Genomic DNA, 17,301 nt, shown 5'->3' with positions numbered 1-17,301 from the left:
TAAGGTTGTATAACAAAATATTGGTATGTCTGTAAACAGTATAAGAAAATATCAGTATGTCTGCAAATTACAGATACTAAATTTGTTAATTCAGTCTACACTGTAGTTTGTGGCTGCTGGACAAAAGGTATGAATAAATGCCTACATTAGAATTGAAGATGTATTTAGAAGTAGAAATACATATTTTCCTCATGCATTCCATAAATTACAGTTCACACTAGGAAGGACAGGAAAGAAGGGGATTTTTGTTGTTGCAGTATTCAAAAGGAAGCTTGAAGAAGAAGCTTGGAAGAAGTTAAAAAATGGAATATTGGAATCTACAGCACTGACTGAAAAATATCAACTGGTAATCAAGATTTGCAAATAAGCTTTCAAAGCTGTAGAAAATCAATGAAAAAATCCCTGTGAAGCATTATGTGTTATGTACAAAATACTGTTAATGTGAAAGATTCACAGTATTAAATTGTGTCCATGTCTTGAATAAATGTGCACAAACCCTGGTTTTAAAGACAATAGTTGAGGGATCTGTGTGCCACTGACTGAAAAGGAACTTAATTTCAAATAATCTTCTTGTTCCAGCAATAGATAAGTTTTGAAGGAATAAATCAGATCCCTCCAGTTAATGGAATGGGGATCCCTGAATATGTAGAGGTCCTATGTGCACATATTTGCTTTTTGCCTTTTAGGAAATACTGTAATAAACCCAGCAAAGACTGGGTTGGATAATGAATTCTCTTTATCTGCTGGTTAAGGCTGTTCCAAGACAACTGAGAGAGTGTTGGGCGGCTTAGAAGCTGCTTTCAGTCAGCTGAAATGTAGGTAGGTTGACTTGTGTTATAACCCAACATCCAAGCAAGTGTGTGATGCCCTTCAGTGCATATTAGGCAAACTTGCAGCAACACAAAGCTTGGTCTGGCTAAGAGCTTGGCTTAGTCACATAATCAGAATGAATGTAATACTGGTGACTAGTTAACTACACATGTATTATGCCGAACTCAAGCCATTTTAACCCAAATTAGTGACATTAAATGCTACCCCACTGAAGTTGTGTGGACAATAAATGGAAAACAATATGATTAATTGTGACAAATGTTGACCAGTAACACTGGAGGACTGTCATCATTCCGTTTCATTGCTTCATACCTCCATTACATATTACATATTACATATCATTATATATTTCATACCTCCATTACATTGCATATCTCAATGAACCTCTGCCCAGCCCACTGATTTTCAGGCATCATAAAGTTCTCTCTCCATGTAGAGAAAAGAAGAGCATTAGAGATGGAGTTACATGGCTAGAGTGGCTGCTTGAAAAAATGTTAGTAGCTGCAAGATAACAGGTATCACAATGATGAGCAAGAGAAAGAAAGAAGGAGCTCCAGGACCAGGGTCATGTCTGGGCAGGAAGAGGGGGGGGGGCTTTTTGTTTGTTTGTTTTTTCGTTTTGAGAAACTAGAGAAGTACAGGTGAAACATTTGGTAGAAGAAAAGATTAGAGGAGATACAAACGAGAGGGGAGGAGAGCCAAGGAGCTATGGGAAGAAGAGGAGAAACTCCAGTTTCTTGGGAAGAGGAGGGTTAAAATAAATAGGAATAGGGCACAAGAGTTTGGTTCCTTCCCCACACTCAATAGATTTACTTATACAAGTATGAATTACTGATTGTGTCCTATGGAAATCCACTGAAAGCAGAACATCAATGGAATTGCCACCAGCAAAGACCAAACCTCAGCCTGCTGTCCTTGAAATCTAAGGAAGATACCCACCCAGGGGTGTATCTAGGGGTTGGTCAAGTTAAGTAGGAGCCCACCTGCCTGTCCACACACTCCCCAGGCTGCTTCTTCCCTGGTCAGGGAGACCAGGCGGCACGTGCAGGATCCTCTTGCAAGGGTGCAAGATAAGAGGGGGATGTGTCTCCTTGCCAAGGGTGCAAGGGAGCCTAAGTACACCTGTGTACCCACCCATTAGTTATAGTCTGAGCAGACCCATGCAAATCAATGTACTCAGGTCTGCTCTGAGTATGACTCATGTTGGATGTCACCTTATGCCATTAATTATTTTTTGAAGTCCTTAAATGGTACTAGCCAAAGAACAAAGCCAAGCCACCCAAGAGCAATACAAAATTACAACCCGGTCACCTTTTTTCAAGCGAATGGGATGCTAGAGAAAGTCTAATGCAAAGTGCTCGACATCCTTCATTTCCCTTGATGACAATGTGAGGCAGATTATCAGCATTCTGAAATCTTAGATCCCTTTTATAAAGAATCTACAAAGAGGTAAAAGCAAGGTCCTCTTAATTATGCAGACTAGCAAGCGAGACCTGAGCAAAGAAATCATTTCATCCAAAGTGCTGGTGCAAAATTAGTTGAGAGAAGCAAATGAAGTGGAAATTGTTTCTCACCTGCTACTTACTTAAGCATTCACCTGCCCAAGAATGACTGAAACAAAAAGGGAAAGGTTTTGAGCCTAAGCAGGGAAAGCACTAAAACACACACATGCTCTTACTACACACACTCATGCTGGAAAGAGCTTGAAGTGTTGGTGAAATGTCAGGGTCTTCCGTATAACTTCCTACAAATGATACTTTTAATTGTTTCCTGTCACTGATTCTGTCTAGATTACTATCACAAGTCTGGGCAGAAGGGACAGTTGGAGATGGGAGATTAGGTTGCAGAGATGATCACAGTTGATTTTACATGCCCCTTGGTAGAAGCTGCATCCTAATAAGAGAGGAATGGAACATAGTATTGAAAGATGGCATGCCTCAGGCTAGTAGGAAAAAGCATAGTGTGCAAATTCATGTTGAAAATATAGAACATTTGCAAGTTGAAAGAAGTGTCTATTAAAAAAAGGAATGTGCGTTAGTGTTGTGACCACTTACAGGGTTCTTCCCCCCCCCCCCCCGGTTTAGCAACCTAGATTCATATTGGCTAAGCAAACTATGAAATGGCAGCTAAGGATATTTAGACTTCATAATTAAATAGAAATACTTGTGGACAGTCAGTTGACCAGTTAGAACAACAGAATTATGTAATAGCATCTAGAAGATAAAATATGCAGGCCTCCAATATAATAGTTGCTTCCCTCTCCCTGTTTTATATTGTTGGGAAAGGAGTATCGAAAGATTGAAATTCCCTGAGTTATAAAACATACAAAAATCCCCCCCCCCGTTTTGTAAAAGGTGTTCTTTCTGTTGATATCCATTCAAAAAATCTTAACTCTGCACACATGCCGGAATTTATCCCCATTTCAATTTGAGAAAGTCTTCCTAGTTTATAAAATAAAATAAAAGCAATGGGGTATTTTTTTATTAGTGTTGCTCAAACCATTACCCTAGACAGGGGTCTGGAAATCACATTGCTGGATCTGTACCTTGTTTGCTCATTCTAATTGTGCACTGAACAGCCGCCAAGTATAAAGTGATGTGGGGAAGAATAGAAATACGTATGTAAGCAATCCCCATGGTACCTCATTGATGTTAACATGAGCATGTGCACAAAAGATGGGGTAGGGCCTTCAATTCTACAAAATGTATGTATTCCATGAAAAGTATAATATCAGAATATAAAAATCCATGGGTAGATTCCTTCCCTACAAGAGCTCACTGCCTTTATGTCAAGGAATCAGCAGAGCTGTTTCTCCTCTCTCCCTTCAGTGTGTCAAATTAGTTGGGAATTGAAAGATATGAGCACAGATCTCCCACACAGCCTACCCCACCCCATCTCTGGCCACTTAGTTAAATTATATGACCTCCAGAATTCAAGGTGATCAAGAACAATGGGTGCACAGGCTGGTTTAACGGGAGACAAAGCCAGTCCTCCTATGACCCAGCCTGCGAAGTTACGTTCATGTATGAACAGAGCAAAAGAGAGAAACATGATTCTGTTGAAACCTATGGGAAATCCTTCATGCCTGTTTGGCGAAGGATAATACTCTGTATAAGTCTGCAGGAAGGCAAACATGTTCAGAGTGGCTCAGTTAGTAGAGCATGAGACACTTTATCTCAATATTTTTGGCTCTAGCACCATGTTGGGCAAAGATTCCTGCATTGTAGATGGTTGGACTAAATGACCCTCATTGACCCTTCCAACTCTGCAATTCTATTATCTGTCAACAAGAGATTAAATCTTTCCTTCTCCAATTTACAGATATTTGCTGTGGCAGTGTGTCCTTTTATGATGGGTTTTCAAGGAATTATTGCAGTTTGGGCATCACAACAATTACTAAATATAATTCTGTTACAATTCTGAATGGATATTCTTTACCCAAACCCATTTGTACAAACCAAGATATAACTGACAAGATTATTACCATATCTTACGTTTCAGTTCTCTGTTCACAAGGACCAAACACATAAAACATTTTCGCCAGTGTATAAATAGCTTCCAGCTGTTAAACAATATTAAAATTGCTAAGTTTGTTTTTAGCAAAATGAATGCAAAAGATGTGATTTATTTGCAGACATTTTATCCCTAAAGAATAGCACCTTGTTCCATCCCAGGACTCAGTGAAAGGGTGACAAGATATTACTTGCTGCAGATTTTCCTGCTGAAATACCAGTGATATGCATCTATATGGTACTTTGATGTTGCTGGATTGAGACAGTCACATATTGCAGTCTATGTTTCTCCTTGTATGGATAATCAGAATTGTGCTAGTTGCTAGTATGAATAGCGTACAATCTGGGATGGTTTATTAGCTCTGAAAACTACATATTTCACACCTAAATTTATATACTGGCAATACAGTCCATTGAACTCAATTGGAGAAAAAATCATGGTCAAGTCACGTATACATGCTGCCCAGGGGTTAATTCATTTTTGGGGACCATGCACACAGGCATTCACACCCATCCACCACTATAAACTGCAAATCATTTTTCCTATACCTTCAAGTTTTGGGTGACCAAAATGATGATATCCCCTGGGATCTGGCATGCATGGGGCTCTGGATGGTTAAAAGAACTGGGATATGACCATCGATGTGAGGATGGCATGAATAATAGAGAACTGAGAATATCATATGCCACGTATTAATAAAGCACATATAAAACATTTACAGTGATCATATATTACAGTCCACAGTGCTAACTGTATTTGATATGCACCAAGGTGCTGGTTGACATCTACAGCAGGAGAAGAGGCATTGCAAAAGGCTGCACCCTTTACATTATACTTAATGCTTATTAGCCAGAGTCTCACCAGCCATTGGGGCTTTCTGATCTTTCCTCTTTTGCAGCATCTACATTCTCTACGTCTTGAGTTGAACAGAGGAAGCCCAGCAAAAATACATCTCTTGAACTGACAGGGTGTCCTTCAGCCACATCCATTCATATGGTGACACAATTGAGAGAGATGGTTATGAATTATTTGGCAAAGATGCTAAAGCAGCAATGACTTTATGAGACTGTTTCTAAGTTTCCGTTAAGAGCATTAAATAAGCGAATAGTTTTTATACTAAATGAAGACAGTGAAAAATCTTCTTGAATCTTGATACCAGCTTTTACCACAAGACAACTTCTGGGGCTTATTAGAGGTGGACCTGGATTGTTCCTTCCTTATTTCTCATGTTTCCAAGGTTCTTCTTCAACAGCATTGAAGTCTGCAGATTTGCCGTTTGTTGCCAGGGTGACCTGTAAATAATTGTCATCAACACCTAACTTAAAGATCAAGGCACTTTTGCGAGAAATGTCAAGAATTAAACAGCAAAACTGAATATTTACAAGATTTACATTAAATCTATGTGTGAAAATATACATACGTGTTTTTATTTTGTACTGAATCAGTTCTGCCCTTTCAGTGTTTCTCAATCTGCAGGAAGAACTCAAAATTACAATAGTGCTCTGTCCGCAAAGCAGAATGTTGAGAAATCAGGTCTATAGGCCTGATGTGCACAGAGATACACATACATATGTGAATCATACACACATACATATGCACATATGTTACAAAAAGCTAAATAGTAAACGGCAGAATTGATCCTCCACAAGGACCTGCTGGGAAACATCACTGTTCACTACTGTGTCCGATCGTGTAATGTTGAAGGTGCAGTTACAACTGAGTCAAACCATACTTAACAAGGCTGCATTTTACATACAAAACCACAAACAGCCATATCAGAGTCTCAGCTAAAGGTTCACACTTCAATGTTAACTTGATAACAATTGTGGAAGACCAAGAATGGTAAATCATTCCATGGGAAATACTGGCTTGTAAGCGACATCTCAGCAGTCAATATTTTTTCTAAAGGAAAAAAACAACAACCCCACAGCCAGCCAAGCGCCATCTTTTTTCCCCAGTGGAGATGTGCTATGCATGGCTAGATAAGCCAAAATGGCCAATGTGCTTGTTTGACTGGGCAGAAATGAACTGGACCTTTACATAGTAAGGGAGTCTTTCATCTAATTCTAAACAGAACCCCATTATTTCCTAGCTTACCTTTCATGTTACTGTCCTCAGCTTCGCATGAAAACTTAAAGACAGGACTGATATTCCACATGATGGACAAACTGGACGCATGGGAGCATTGGGACATGAAATCATGACAATGTACCCATGTTTGAAACAAAGCCAGCCTCTTTCTTAGATAATTAAAAGGGAAACACATGCATTATAAAGAACAGAATACACCACATATTTGGAACTGAAATTATAGGTTAGTTTGCAAAGGAAGTAATGTGAATTGTGATTTAAAAAAATAATAATACAGAAAAACAGCCCATGCAACAACAATCGACATAGCTTGCTAATAAAGCATATATTAGCTGTGCAAAGCAATCAAACTAGGAAGCTGTTTAGAATATTAAGTAGAAATGACATGTCATTATATTAATACTTGAGACAAAGAAACAACAACAACAACCACTGACCAGAGTTGCAGCACACTTTTCTCTTGCAGGGCATTTTCTACAATTTCATTCACATACTTTTCTGCGCTGCTTGCAATTTTTTAAACTTATCAAGAATAATCCAGACAAATTTAATAGGGTTGCCACACATCTGAAATTTCCTGTACATAGATAGCAATCAGCAGTAGGAAACTGAGTCTGGGCAGGGATCGCTGAAATGTCTGGGGAAATCCGGACATATGGCAACCCCTGTTGGCATTGTCGTTTTTGGCGATGTTTGTTGAGACTTTGCATGCAAAAAGACTCAAAAAATTTGGTCAAAACTTAAAATAATAATTGTAAAAAGGCTCAACAACTTTTCTGTCCAGATTTTCAATATGCAGTATTTAAATGAGCATGACTGGACTATGTGCTTAACTCAAAGGGGCTCAATTTTTTAACCATGGGATTCTTCTACACTTTATTATTATACATAACTATGTGATCTGAGAAATGTTTAAAACAGTAGATGCCTACTTCAGAGAAATAAACTCAGGTCCTAGGCATAATGTCAGAGCAATGGTGCCTTTCTTTAGAACTGGCATATTTATAAAGCCTTTCTGTCAGATTGTTTTTAGTTACAGGCAAAGCTTTGTTATTTTTAAATTACTTGTGTGATTTTAGAAACCTGATGTTGTACGCAGCCATCAATGGTTTCTCTCCCCTGTTCTCCCTACTGGGAGTTAGAAATATCAGTATAAAGTAAGTGAGCTTGATGACTATCCAGCTGAAACATTAATCAAAATCTGAAATGGCTATGGAAATCATTTAATGACAGCACATTAGGGAAAACTGTAGATCTACCTAAAGAAAAATGTTTGTTCAGTTCAATTCTCCAGCCAGGCCCAGTCTCGTCAATGGCTGCATTCAGACATCATGCTAAACAACAGTGATGCGTCCACAAGGATGAGTTTGGAAGCAAGATGCAAAGCATCCAAATTAGTTTCTCATTCAGCCATGGAGTTTCCTCAAGTTCATGTAACTCTTGGTCAGGACAATTCTTGTTATAATCTCTTCTTAAACCAAGTAATTTACAAACAGCAATAGGCAGAAATCACAAAAATGGCATTGGAATGGCCCACAATGAAAATAAAAATAAAGCATAAATATTACGGCGAGCACAACAGCTCTCAGTTGCTGAGGACGAGGTACAGTGCATGTGTCTCTACAGTGTGTCATGGAAAGCATCGATCCACAAAAGGACAGGCTTTGCATTTATTTGGGTGTCAGGGGAAGCATGAGAATGTGCTTCTTTCTTGTGCTTATCTTTGCTTCCCCTAACTGTATATAAATAGAAACAGCTTCATATTTTCTCCTCCAGGTTCCTTATAGCCTGATCTTAATTACGTTCACTTGGAAGTATCTGCCGTTGATTTCAAAAGAAGCAAGGAAGTGTGCTTCCAATTTCTGCCTTTTTCTACTCGGGAAAATGGCAGGCTCCTGGAACATAACCCACTGAAACAAATGACTTTTGTGTTGCTTCTGCTCCTCCCTGTGGGATGCACAAGAAAAATCTCTGGATTTGACTGAACTTCTGTTTCCAAACAGTTAACTATCTTGTGCTCTGAACTGTCACTTTTAAATATCATTTAAAAGGCCAAAATCATATTTAGTTGGCCGAGGGATGAGAAGAAGTGGAGGAAGTGCCATTCCACCAGTGGAAAGAGAAGGCCTCCAGCAGAATGACACTTACGATGTTGGAGATCCTCTGATATGGCCTGTCAGTGGTGTTCCACCAGTGGTGTGGTCTGAATCATGGAGTTCAGGAGGCATGCTGGGGGAGGTCATGGACCTACAGGATTTCAAGTCCCCTCGTTCCCCTGACACACTCCCCCCAAAGCCCCCAAACTATGTCACCCCTGGAATTGGTGTTGTTGACCCCCTTCCCCACCTGCGGTCCATGAGAGGGGAGGGAAAGAAACAGAAGATGCCAACAGAGAGGAAAAGCCTCCTATAGCTACTCAGCAGGGCTTTAAATGTGGTAGCTGGTCCATCATGGATTCGCCAAACATAAAAAGGCAACAGAATTGCTCTGATCTGGAGGAGAAAATGGTGGAGATTTTTTTGTTTTTTGTTTTTAGGCAGTTTTAACTGTTCTCATTGCCACAGCATCAATTCTCCTATTTATCTATAGGCCTTATTAACTGGATTTGCAACCTTTCTTGTAATGGAAAGCTATAAGAATGCTTAACTGGACAATATTCCCCTATTGCATTGCACTGCCTTCCAAAACACCCTGTAGAACACAATGTTATTTGTAAACATGGCATGCATTAGCAATTTAAATACTCAAAGAAAGCAAACAATATATGTACCCACGTCTTTAAACTGATCAACATAGCATGCAGCATTGTCCCATTATTAGTGATACATTTTTTAAAAAATACATGCAGGTTAAAAAACAAAGGAAGATGAGGTATGATTGACTAGATGCAAGTCTCAATATCCATAAATGTGAAAGGTACCTTGCACTCATCTATTATGACAGAGTTGTGGGCTGTATAAACACACTGGTTTGAGTTGTTTTCCCTGTGGTTTTTCATGTCATCATAAATGGACTGTGTCTTGGTCATTTCAATATCTTCGTGTCCTTTGTGATGGGCATCAATGTTTTCCAACTCTGCCTTGGAGAGGTGATAGACAATGCCAGCTCCAAAGGAATCTCCCACAACATTGACAGAGGTTCTCATTCGATCTCTGCAATAGCAAAGCACCAGCAGGATGTTAAAGTAGACCTGAGTGTCATATCTTACACCTAAAGTGGTTCCTTTAACTTTTACTAGCTTTATGTTCTTTTGAACATTTGAAAAAGAATTATAGTCAAGAGATCCCGTAATTTGCATCACCCTGATGCTGCAAAGGAAAAACTGGGTAGTTCCCACAGTCTCTTGGGATTTTTGAGAAGCTGCACATGCTCATTTTGTACAGAGAAATCCAATCATGAAGTGAAAAAAATGTGGCAACTCTTTTTCTTTTAAAGGTTCATCTATGTAATCAAATAGTGACATGACTGTAGATTTTGTCCTACTGGGGAAAAAAACAGGTAGATGACCAATGCCAAACCTTCTATAAACAGGTGCCAAAATAGCGTTCAGCAGCAGGTCAGTTATAAATTTCAGTTAGATTGCATGAAACAATCCACTTGCAGCACCCAATCCTTATCATGATGTGGGGATATGAAGTATACATTGTGAAACACTTGCCCCAAACAAGCCTGGCATCTGTAGGTGTGGCGGTTCACTTACTACCAGCCCAGTTTTAATAGGGGTCAGAGAACCTTTAATTCAACTGCTTCCCATGACGACTGTATCTGTGTATCATGGCAGCCAGTCATTGTGCCAATCAGGTGGTTTTCTTCAATCCACAACAATCATTTTGTAAGTTTGCAGTGAGATGGAGAAACATCCCCCTTCTGTGAGGTGCTGCACTGCATACTGAAACCTTCATATGTGGAGAAAGCTACCATAGAAAGTAATTTCAGACAACCTTCATGGTGTGTCCATTTCATTTACATAGGCCCTCATTGTTTCTCAATTTATTATTTAGCACCAGGCCTAAGTACTAAAAATTAAAATGTGATTCCCCCAGGCGTTTTTCAGACATAAATAATGGTTTTTTTGGCTTGGTTTCACAGAACGCTAAAAGGGAAGAAAAATCAGGTGTTCACGCTAAATTTGCAGTGGTAGCTCTACATTTCAGCAAGCATTTTAGAAGCTGAACATGAACCATTTACACAAGAAGGCCCTTTCTAATTCTCCATTTCTTTGGGCATAGCATCTCTGTGCTGGAGACCTTTCCGTGACATTTGCTAAGCTTGTCAATTTCCCCTTTGGAAACTTGCAGTTCTTGGCTACCACTAATGACTCTGGATTAATTCCAGCTGTGGACAAGTAACACTGTTCTTTAAAATGCCATTTTTGTTCACTTTGGAGTGGAGGAACAGCAGGAGATCAGAACACTTAAAAAAAGATTTCCTTGTGAAGTCTGTATATATCTTCCCTACACTAAACAGAGCAAAATAAATATGAAATGAAATTAATGAAATTAATTTATTACGGTCATAGACCAGAAGAAAAACAAAAAACAACGGTAGTTTACAAGGGGAGTAATAGTGTCAATTTAAAAAATTATACATAAAAGCAATGCACATATGCACATATGCGCACTAAACAGAGCAAAATAAATAAAATAAAATCCAGCATATTTTATACAATTTTAAAGATGGAGTTTGCAACCCAGCATTACAGCAATTTTGAATCAAGATTGACACAGTATAATAAATTGGAAAAGGTTTACTCCTGATAAATTTTAAGTGAATGACCTGGTTTCTTAATATTTCAGTTTTCATAATGAAGAATGACTACCCTTGTATGTTTTTTTCCATGTTTTTAACCTTCTTCCCAGATTTCATTCATGTCAGTCTATTTAGCTCATACCAAAAGTACTTAAAAACCCCAGACATATTTTATACCTCAGGACTTGTAAGAAGTTTGCTTGGGTGCTTCTCAACAATAAAATATATTTCTGCTTTATTCAGCAACTGTAACAGACTTACAAGGTGCACTGATATAATTGCTAGATACAATAGTCCTTTGGGAAAGTATTTCAAGCTGCCCCACCAGCACCAATGGGAAGATCTACTGGAATCCAGACTACCTGCAATCTAGACATAACATGCATAACAGCAATATTCCCTCTGGGGACATGTTATTACTATTTCTTCTCTTTTTTCTGTTTTGGCGGCCTAATCCAGCCTGCCAGTCGATTTAATCCAGCCCCCATGGCAGTAAATGCCGTGGGGTAAAATCCAATAAAAAGCTCAACAACTTTGGGGTAAACTTCAATCCTCAAAAAAGCTTAAGAACTTTGGGGTAAAATTGTAATTTCAATTTCAATTCAATTTCATTTCACACAAAAAAATTCAATTTCAATTCAATTTCATTTCAATTTCAATTTCACAAAAAAGCTCAACAACTTTGGTCAGCCCTCACACTTGGTCGGCCTTCACATCAAATCTGGTTCTCTTTGAAAAAAGTTTGGGCACCCCTGATCTAAGTAGACTAATCATGGGCCACTTCACGTTTAAAACCGGTGCACAGAAGACCTGTCTCAGAAGAATTATTTTTAGGGTGAAATAGCCTTTACAAGAAAAAGAAGAGAGGAAGGTCTGTATATTACATGACCATACTATAAAGCTGCAATTATTTATAACAGTATTTTATTGAGTATTTTGTACAGTGCACTCTTAACACACACAAACGCATAGTAAAGTGAAACTAATTTGAAAGAAGGTCTAGGGAAGATTGTGTGAATCAGTGTGAAATCTCTCAATTATTTCTCAGGAGATGCCTAGGACTGTGCTGTGAAAAGCCCCGATACTCCCATCAATTCCTCTATGGCATTAATTCCACTATGGAAGGTTTGAGCTCCTTTTCCTTTGCGCTGCCATGATACTGTCTTGCTCAATCTGACCTTTTCTAAAGAAGCAAATGTCAGCAGCACAATTCACCACAGGGCTTACTTCAGGGGACAGGGATTTTTTACCACATGAGAATGATCAGAAACACAATGGTAAGCCCTTAGCCCTACCCCCTCGCTAACACCTTGCCTCTGCAGCTGAATTATGGCTTTGTCCATTCAGGAGGCAGGACGTCTCCATCAAGTGAAATGTTTTTACTTCAATGACATTTCCTTGAAACAGCAAACAACCACATGCTTTAAAGTTAACATCCTCCTACTGTCTGCAAACAATGCTTGCCGATTTCTGCTCCGCTCCAATTTCGCTACAGTTGGGTATCAGAAACAATCTGTGTGCATTTCCTTTAAATGCTTTGTTGCATAAACATTGGTCAGCTGCTGCACATGCAGGAGTGCTTCTTGCAGCAAGCATTGTTGATCATGAAGGAGTTGACACCTGAGTGGGTAGTTAAGCCACAACATCACTGTCTGGAGAAAGGTGACAAGTTTCTTTAATGTTACTTACAAAAGCCAATCTACAGCAACAAGTAAGCTGATGTCCTGTGTGGGAAGGCCCACTGCGGTGAGGATGAGAAGCATGGTCACCAATCCTGCACTGGGTATACTCGCAGCTCCAACACTCGCAAGCGTAGCTGTCAGACTGTGAAATTAAACACATCCACTTGTTTAGCTGGGCCTTCTTTTAGTTAGTGTTTCTCTTACAAATATGGGCACTGCTTGATCACTCCAACTTCTGTAGGAAGACATTCCCTGTTATTTCAGTGCAGCCTCTAATATTGTAATTTAGAAGATTTTGACTGAGTTTAGTTTTATTAACACACCAGTCTTTTGATTTTGCAAAAAAAATAAAATATCATTTTTCCATAAGCACTCTTATTTAATGATTTTTGATTAAAGCAATATGTGATTCATTTAACTCATGCTAACTTGAATATATTTATTTTCCATTATTTATAATCAAGTGCAATGAAAATCTCTACACAACACATTAACACTGCTTCTGAAACCTGGTTATAGACAGAAATCAAGGTCTGATTTCATGTCTTACAAATCCTGTGTAATTCCCATGTAGGCTGCAATACGTGATGCACTACTTGGGAACTGGCAAAAGCAGCCAAGGCTTTTCACTGTTTATTACAATGGAGGCTCACAACTTTAAACTGCTTTGCAATAGGCAAGGTCTGTAATGTTCATGTTTTCACCATCTCCAGTGTAGGGCAAGAAACCCACCTGACAGTGACTATCTGTCCGCCATCCAGCACAATTCCATTCATCTGTGCTATGAAGATAGCTGCCACAGCTTCATATAGGGCAGTCCCATCCATGTTAATAGTGGCCCCGACAGGCAAGACAAATCTTGTCACACGCTTATCAATGCCCAAGTTTTCTTCAAGGCAGCGAAAGGTAACAGGCAGTGTACCAGCACTGAAGGAGAAAGCAAAATGAAAGGTTATAGGTAAAATTCAGACTTCCTGGGACGTTTCCTGCTTGGCAGGGGGTTGGACTTGATGGCCCTTGTGGTCTCTTCCAACTCTATGATTCTATGATTCAGATAGCTCTATTGACACTCTGGGGGAGCAACCAGGCATCTTACACACACATTCATCAGGTCTCTGTCTGTCCAGAGTTCAACGTCTGCCTCTTCTGTCCTGGAACTGATGTAAGCATGTAAATTCTATGGTTGTAAAACTGCTTATGCACAGTGTTTTGATCAAAGCTTGTGCATGCCCCTGTAGATGTATATATTTTGACAGTTGTTGAATGAGGGTAAAACCAGATGTGACAACATGCGCCATTAGAAACCAAGGCAGATAATTTATTTAAACAACCCAAAATTGATAGCAGGCATGATGGAATATTTCATCTGAAGCACAGGAACCCTTACCTCCAACAAAAACCGTACCCCTCGCATATGACAATGAGCCACAAAGTAAAATCTCACTTTGGCTCCAATAAGGTCTTTAGTTTTTAAGTTGCAGGACGATTTTTGTTGGGAATGACCATCTTTAGTTGCAGGACAATTTTTTGTTGGGAATGCAGCTGGGGAGAAAAGAATTAAACCTCACTCCCCCATGTTCAGAAGAAAATCCCTCCCCCAATGCATGCTATTGTACAATATTTTAAAAAACTCTGATATGATTTCTAATAACATAACTACTCCTAGTTGTCATAGGGACTAAAGAACTCAGCGAAGAAAAGGTCAGTTGGCAGAAGTGCCTTGGGAAGAGACGGAGATGACAGCTTCCTGTTAGCTATAGTGGGGGGTGGGGGCATATGTCTGAAACCTGAGAAGGTTTTGTTGGAAAAGCAGAGAAGATCATGACTAAAAGTCAAAGTGGAAAGCCTTGCCTGATTGGAGAGAGATCTCAGACTTCTGAAGAGGAAAACTAGAAAAGCCCCAGCAGTTATTGGTGCTAAAGACAAGTCTAGGACTGGATTTAGGGCAGGTGATCTAGGCCTGGGGTGCCGGGCTTATGGAAGGATTTCTGTCATGAATGATCCCCATTCACCTTTGTAATCTTATATGAGATGAATCCCTCATCATACAAATTGTCCATCCAAGTTGTGAATGGACTAACAAGGCATTTAGATGTTATATAGTAAAATGACCAGTGCTATTTTTCTAGAAAAAGAGGTGCCAGAACTCACCATGAATACCTCCCTCGTTCTCTTAGAGTGGCAATGGCACCACCTGAGGGGTTCCAGAACTCAGTTCAGGACTGGAAAAAAAAGCCCTGAAAATGATACTTCCAATGCAGCATTTTATGGTCTAGGCCAGCCCTGGAGAAGACTTTCACCCAGCCCCCAATTCCTGCAGGCAATCCCTGAGGGAACAGATGCCATCTGAACCAAGTAGCTGGAATCACAGCAGTTAATGCTATGAAGCAGGTTTGAGTTTGTGGGCACGTGAAATCCAGTTTACACCTTTTCTTCATTTTTAGGTTAATTGATCAGCTCACAGGTATTGCTAATCCACACAATAAGTGTTCACACATTCAGCTGAGTAAGTCTTGTTAGCAAAGTATTTATAATGGCCCTGAACATGTTGCTAACTCTGCATTTCATATCAAATACCTCGAAGCAGTGCCTAGCGCAGTAATCCATGCCTGAAAGATGCCCACAAAGAACGAGAAGGGATTTTTCCTTGTTACCACGAAGTACAGCAAAGGCAAGAAGATCCCTCCATGGATGATAAGGCCTATGATCACAGTTACCATGTACATTCCAAGTTGCCTAGCAACTACTTCCAGGTCCTTGATTGCAATGATTTTTCCACAGATGAGGCAGGCAATGCCCAGTGGCGAGTACCTAGAAGAAAACGCGGCATTAAACAAGAATGCAGTTGCAGAAGTCTGTGTCTCAAAACAGAAATGGCATCATAAAGGCAGTTGATAAAGCTATACCATGCAGCTTGAAATTACCACCTTTTGATGGAAAACCTTTCAGCCCCAAACACCCCCACTATTGAATGATGGGACCAGGGGCTGCATGGCCCTATGCTGCAGAAACTGACACTATCCTGTTGGCTGGATTCAGTCCACAATCTTGAGGACAGCTTTGAAAGTGGCTGACTGATAGGGGACCAGACCCACTTTTACCTTTGAAGAAGCAGATGGGGGTGGCTCTCAGCCACCGGAGCATCTTCAGAGCTCTTCTGCCTGAGGATTTGCACGTTTGAAAACTGATCTGTGCCTTCAGAGGTGAAAGTGCAAATAGGCTGGCTTTCCGTCAGCACAAAATGCCAAATTTTAAAGCCCTTTTGAGACAGGACAGATGCATTTTCCCCTTTGTGTGCAGGGGGTGCTGGTAGCAGTACTTGATTTATTCTGTGTGTCAAGGGCTCTTGATAGAAGAAGAAAAAATTATCCACCCCTAATAGATAAGCACTGTGAGAGTGGCTACAACAGAAGCAGTACTGTATTATTAGAGCCCTGATAATTTCTTGGACCAGAGAAAGCTATTCCCTTACAGTTTCTAAAAGTCTAGTGGTGGCTTTTGCTAGGCAGTTAGGATGGTTAACTGACTCAGCTGAGCTTTTCATTGCTTGTGCCAGTACATGGCTTGTGCCCAGACATTAAAATGTTTTGCAGACCAGCCGAAACCTTGCTTGCTGAGAAACCTAATACATGCTGATAATATCGCAGAAGCAAGCCTTTTGTTTGGTTGTTTTCTTTCCTATGATCCATCCCCTCCAGCAGTTCATAATGACACCACTTAATGAATGGGTGCTTGCCAGACCTCCCACAAAGAGACTCACTGGCCCTGCCCATGCCCAGGACTCAAGCTACTGAGAAGCTTCCAGCTGGGATTCCATGCAGACAGGAATAGAGATGAAGGTTTCAACAATGGCCTTGAAGCAGGAGTGGCTACCCCATGTCCTGTGGGCTATATCCAGGCTCCCAAGCAATTTCTGGTGCCTACCCACCAACCAGGGTTACTGTGTCAGAGAGCTTTATTTATTGTTGATGGTGATTAATTTTGTTGAGCAGCAGGTGGCTTAAAGGAATCTCCACTCTTATGCTCTATATTAACTTACTAAAACTTACTTTTTAATAGAGAGAGAGATTTAGGAAGCAAAACTGGAACTGGGCTTTTTTAAAAAAGGAATGTCTGCTCTCCATCTGACCTTCTCATGAACCATCCAAGCATTGCCCAGAAGCAGCAAATCAATCAGAAGCTTCTATGAGCTTCGCACAATCCCCATTTTGCACAGTTTTCTCAGGTGCCAGGCAGTCTGCTTCCTGAAATGGTCACTGAGGATAATCCTTAAATAAGGGTTACAAAACATCCTTAGCAGATGCCCAATTTTGTTTTATGGCATTATGGTGTGCACAAGAGTTTCATAAATCACCAAAGCTGCTGGAGGGGGTGGATCTTTTCCTAAGAGAGTAGCCATAAATAATAGGAAAGAATGTCCCTTTGGATATGAAAT

At 40.0% G+C, this 17,301-nt stretch overlaps 1 protein-coding gene across 4 annotated transcripts in view; it reads right to left on the bottom strand.

The window, feature by feature from the left end:
• Positions 1 to 2,905: 2,905 nt before the first annotated feature.
• The window catches only part of SLC1A2 (solute carrier family 1 member 2), a 93,503-nt gene continuing 79,107 nt past the window's right edge, over positions 2,906 to 17,301 (bottom strand). For 3 of the 4 annotated variants that reach the window (XM_081835156.1, XM_081835155.1, XM_081835154.1), the window contains 5 exons: positions 15,444 to 15,677; positions 13,599 to 13,793; positions 12,874 to 13,008; positions 9,356 to 9,587; positions 2,906 to 5,636 (listed from right to left, as the gene is read on the bottom strand). In XM_081835156.1, the coding sequence (XP_081691282.1) occupies positions 5,562 to 5,636; positions 9,356 to 9,587; positions 12,874 to 13,008; positions 13,599 to 13,793; positions 15,444 to 15,677 (871 nt within the window). In that variant the 3' untranslated portion in view covers positions 2,906 to 5,561. Of the gene's footprint in view, positions 5,637 to 5,764; positions 5,815 to 9,355; positions 9,588 to 12,873; positions 13,009 to 13,598; positions 13,794 to 15,443; positions 15,678 to 17,301 lie in introns of all 4 variants that reach the window. The other variant, XM_081835157.1, reaches the window with a different exon arrangement.

This window comes from Podarcis erhardii (assembly GCF_964252035.2).
Source record: "Podarcis erhardii genome assembly, chromosome: 1".
NCBI lineage: Eukaryota > Metazoa > Chordata > Lepidosauria > Squamata > Lacertidae > Podarcis > Podarcis erhardii.
Note: the sequence above shows the minus strand (reverse complement) of the source record. Positions and strands in the feature narration are given on the sequence as shown.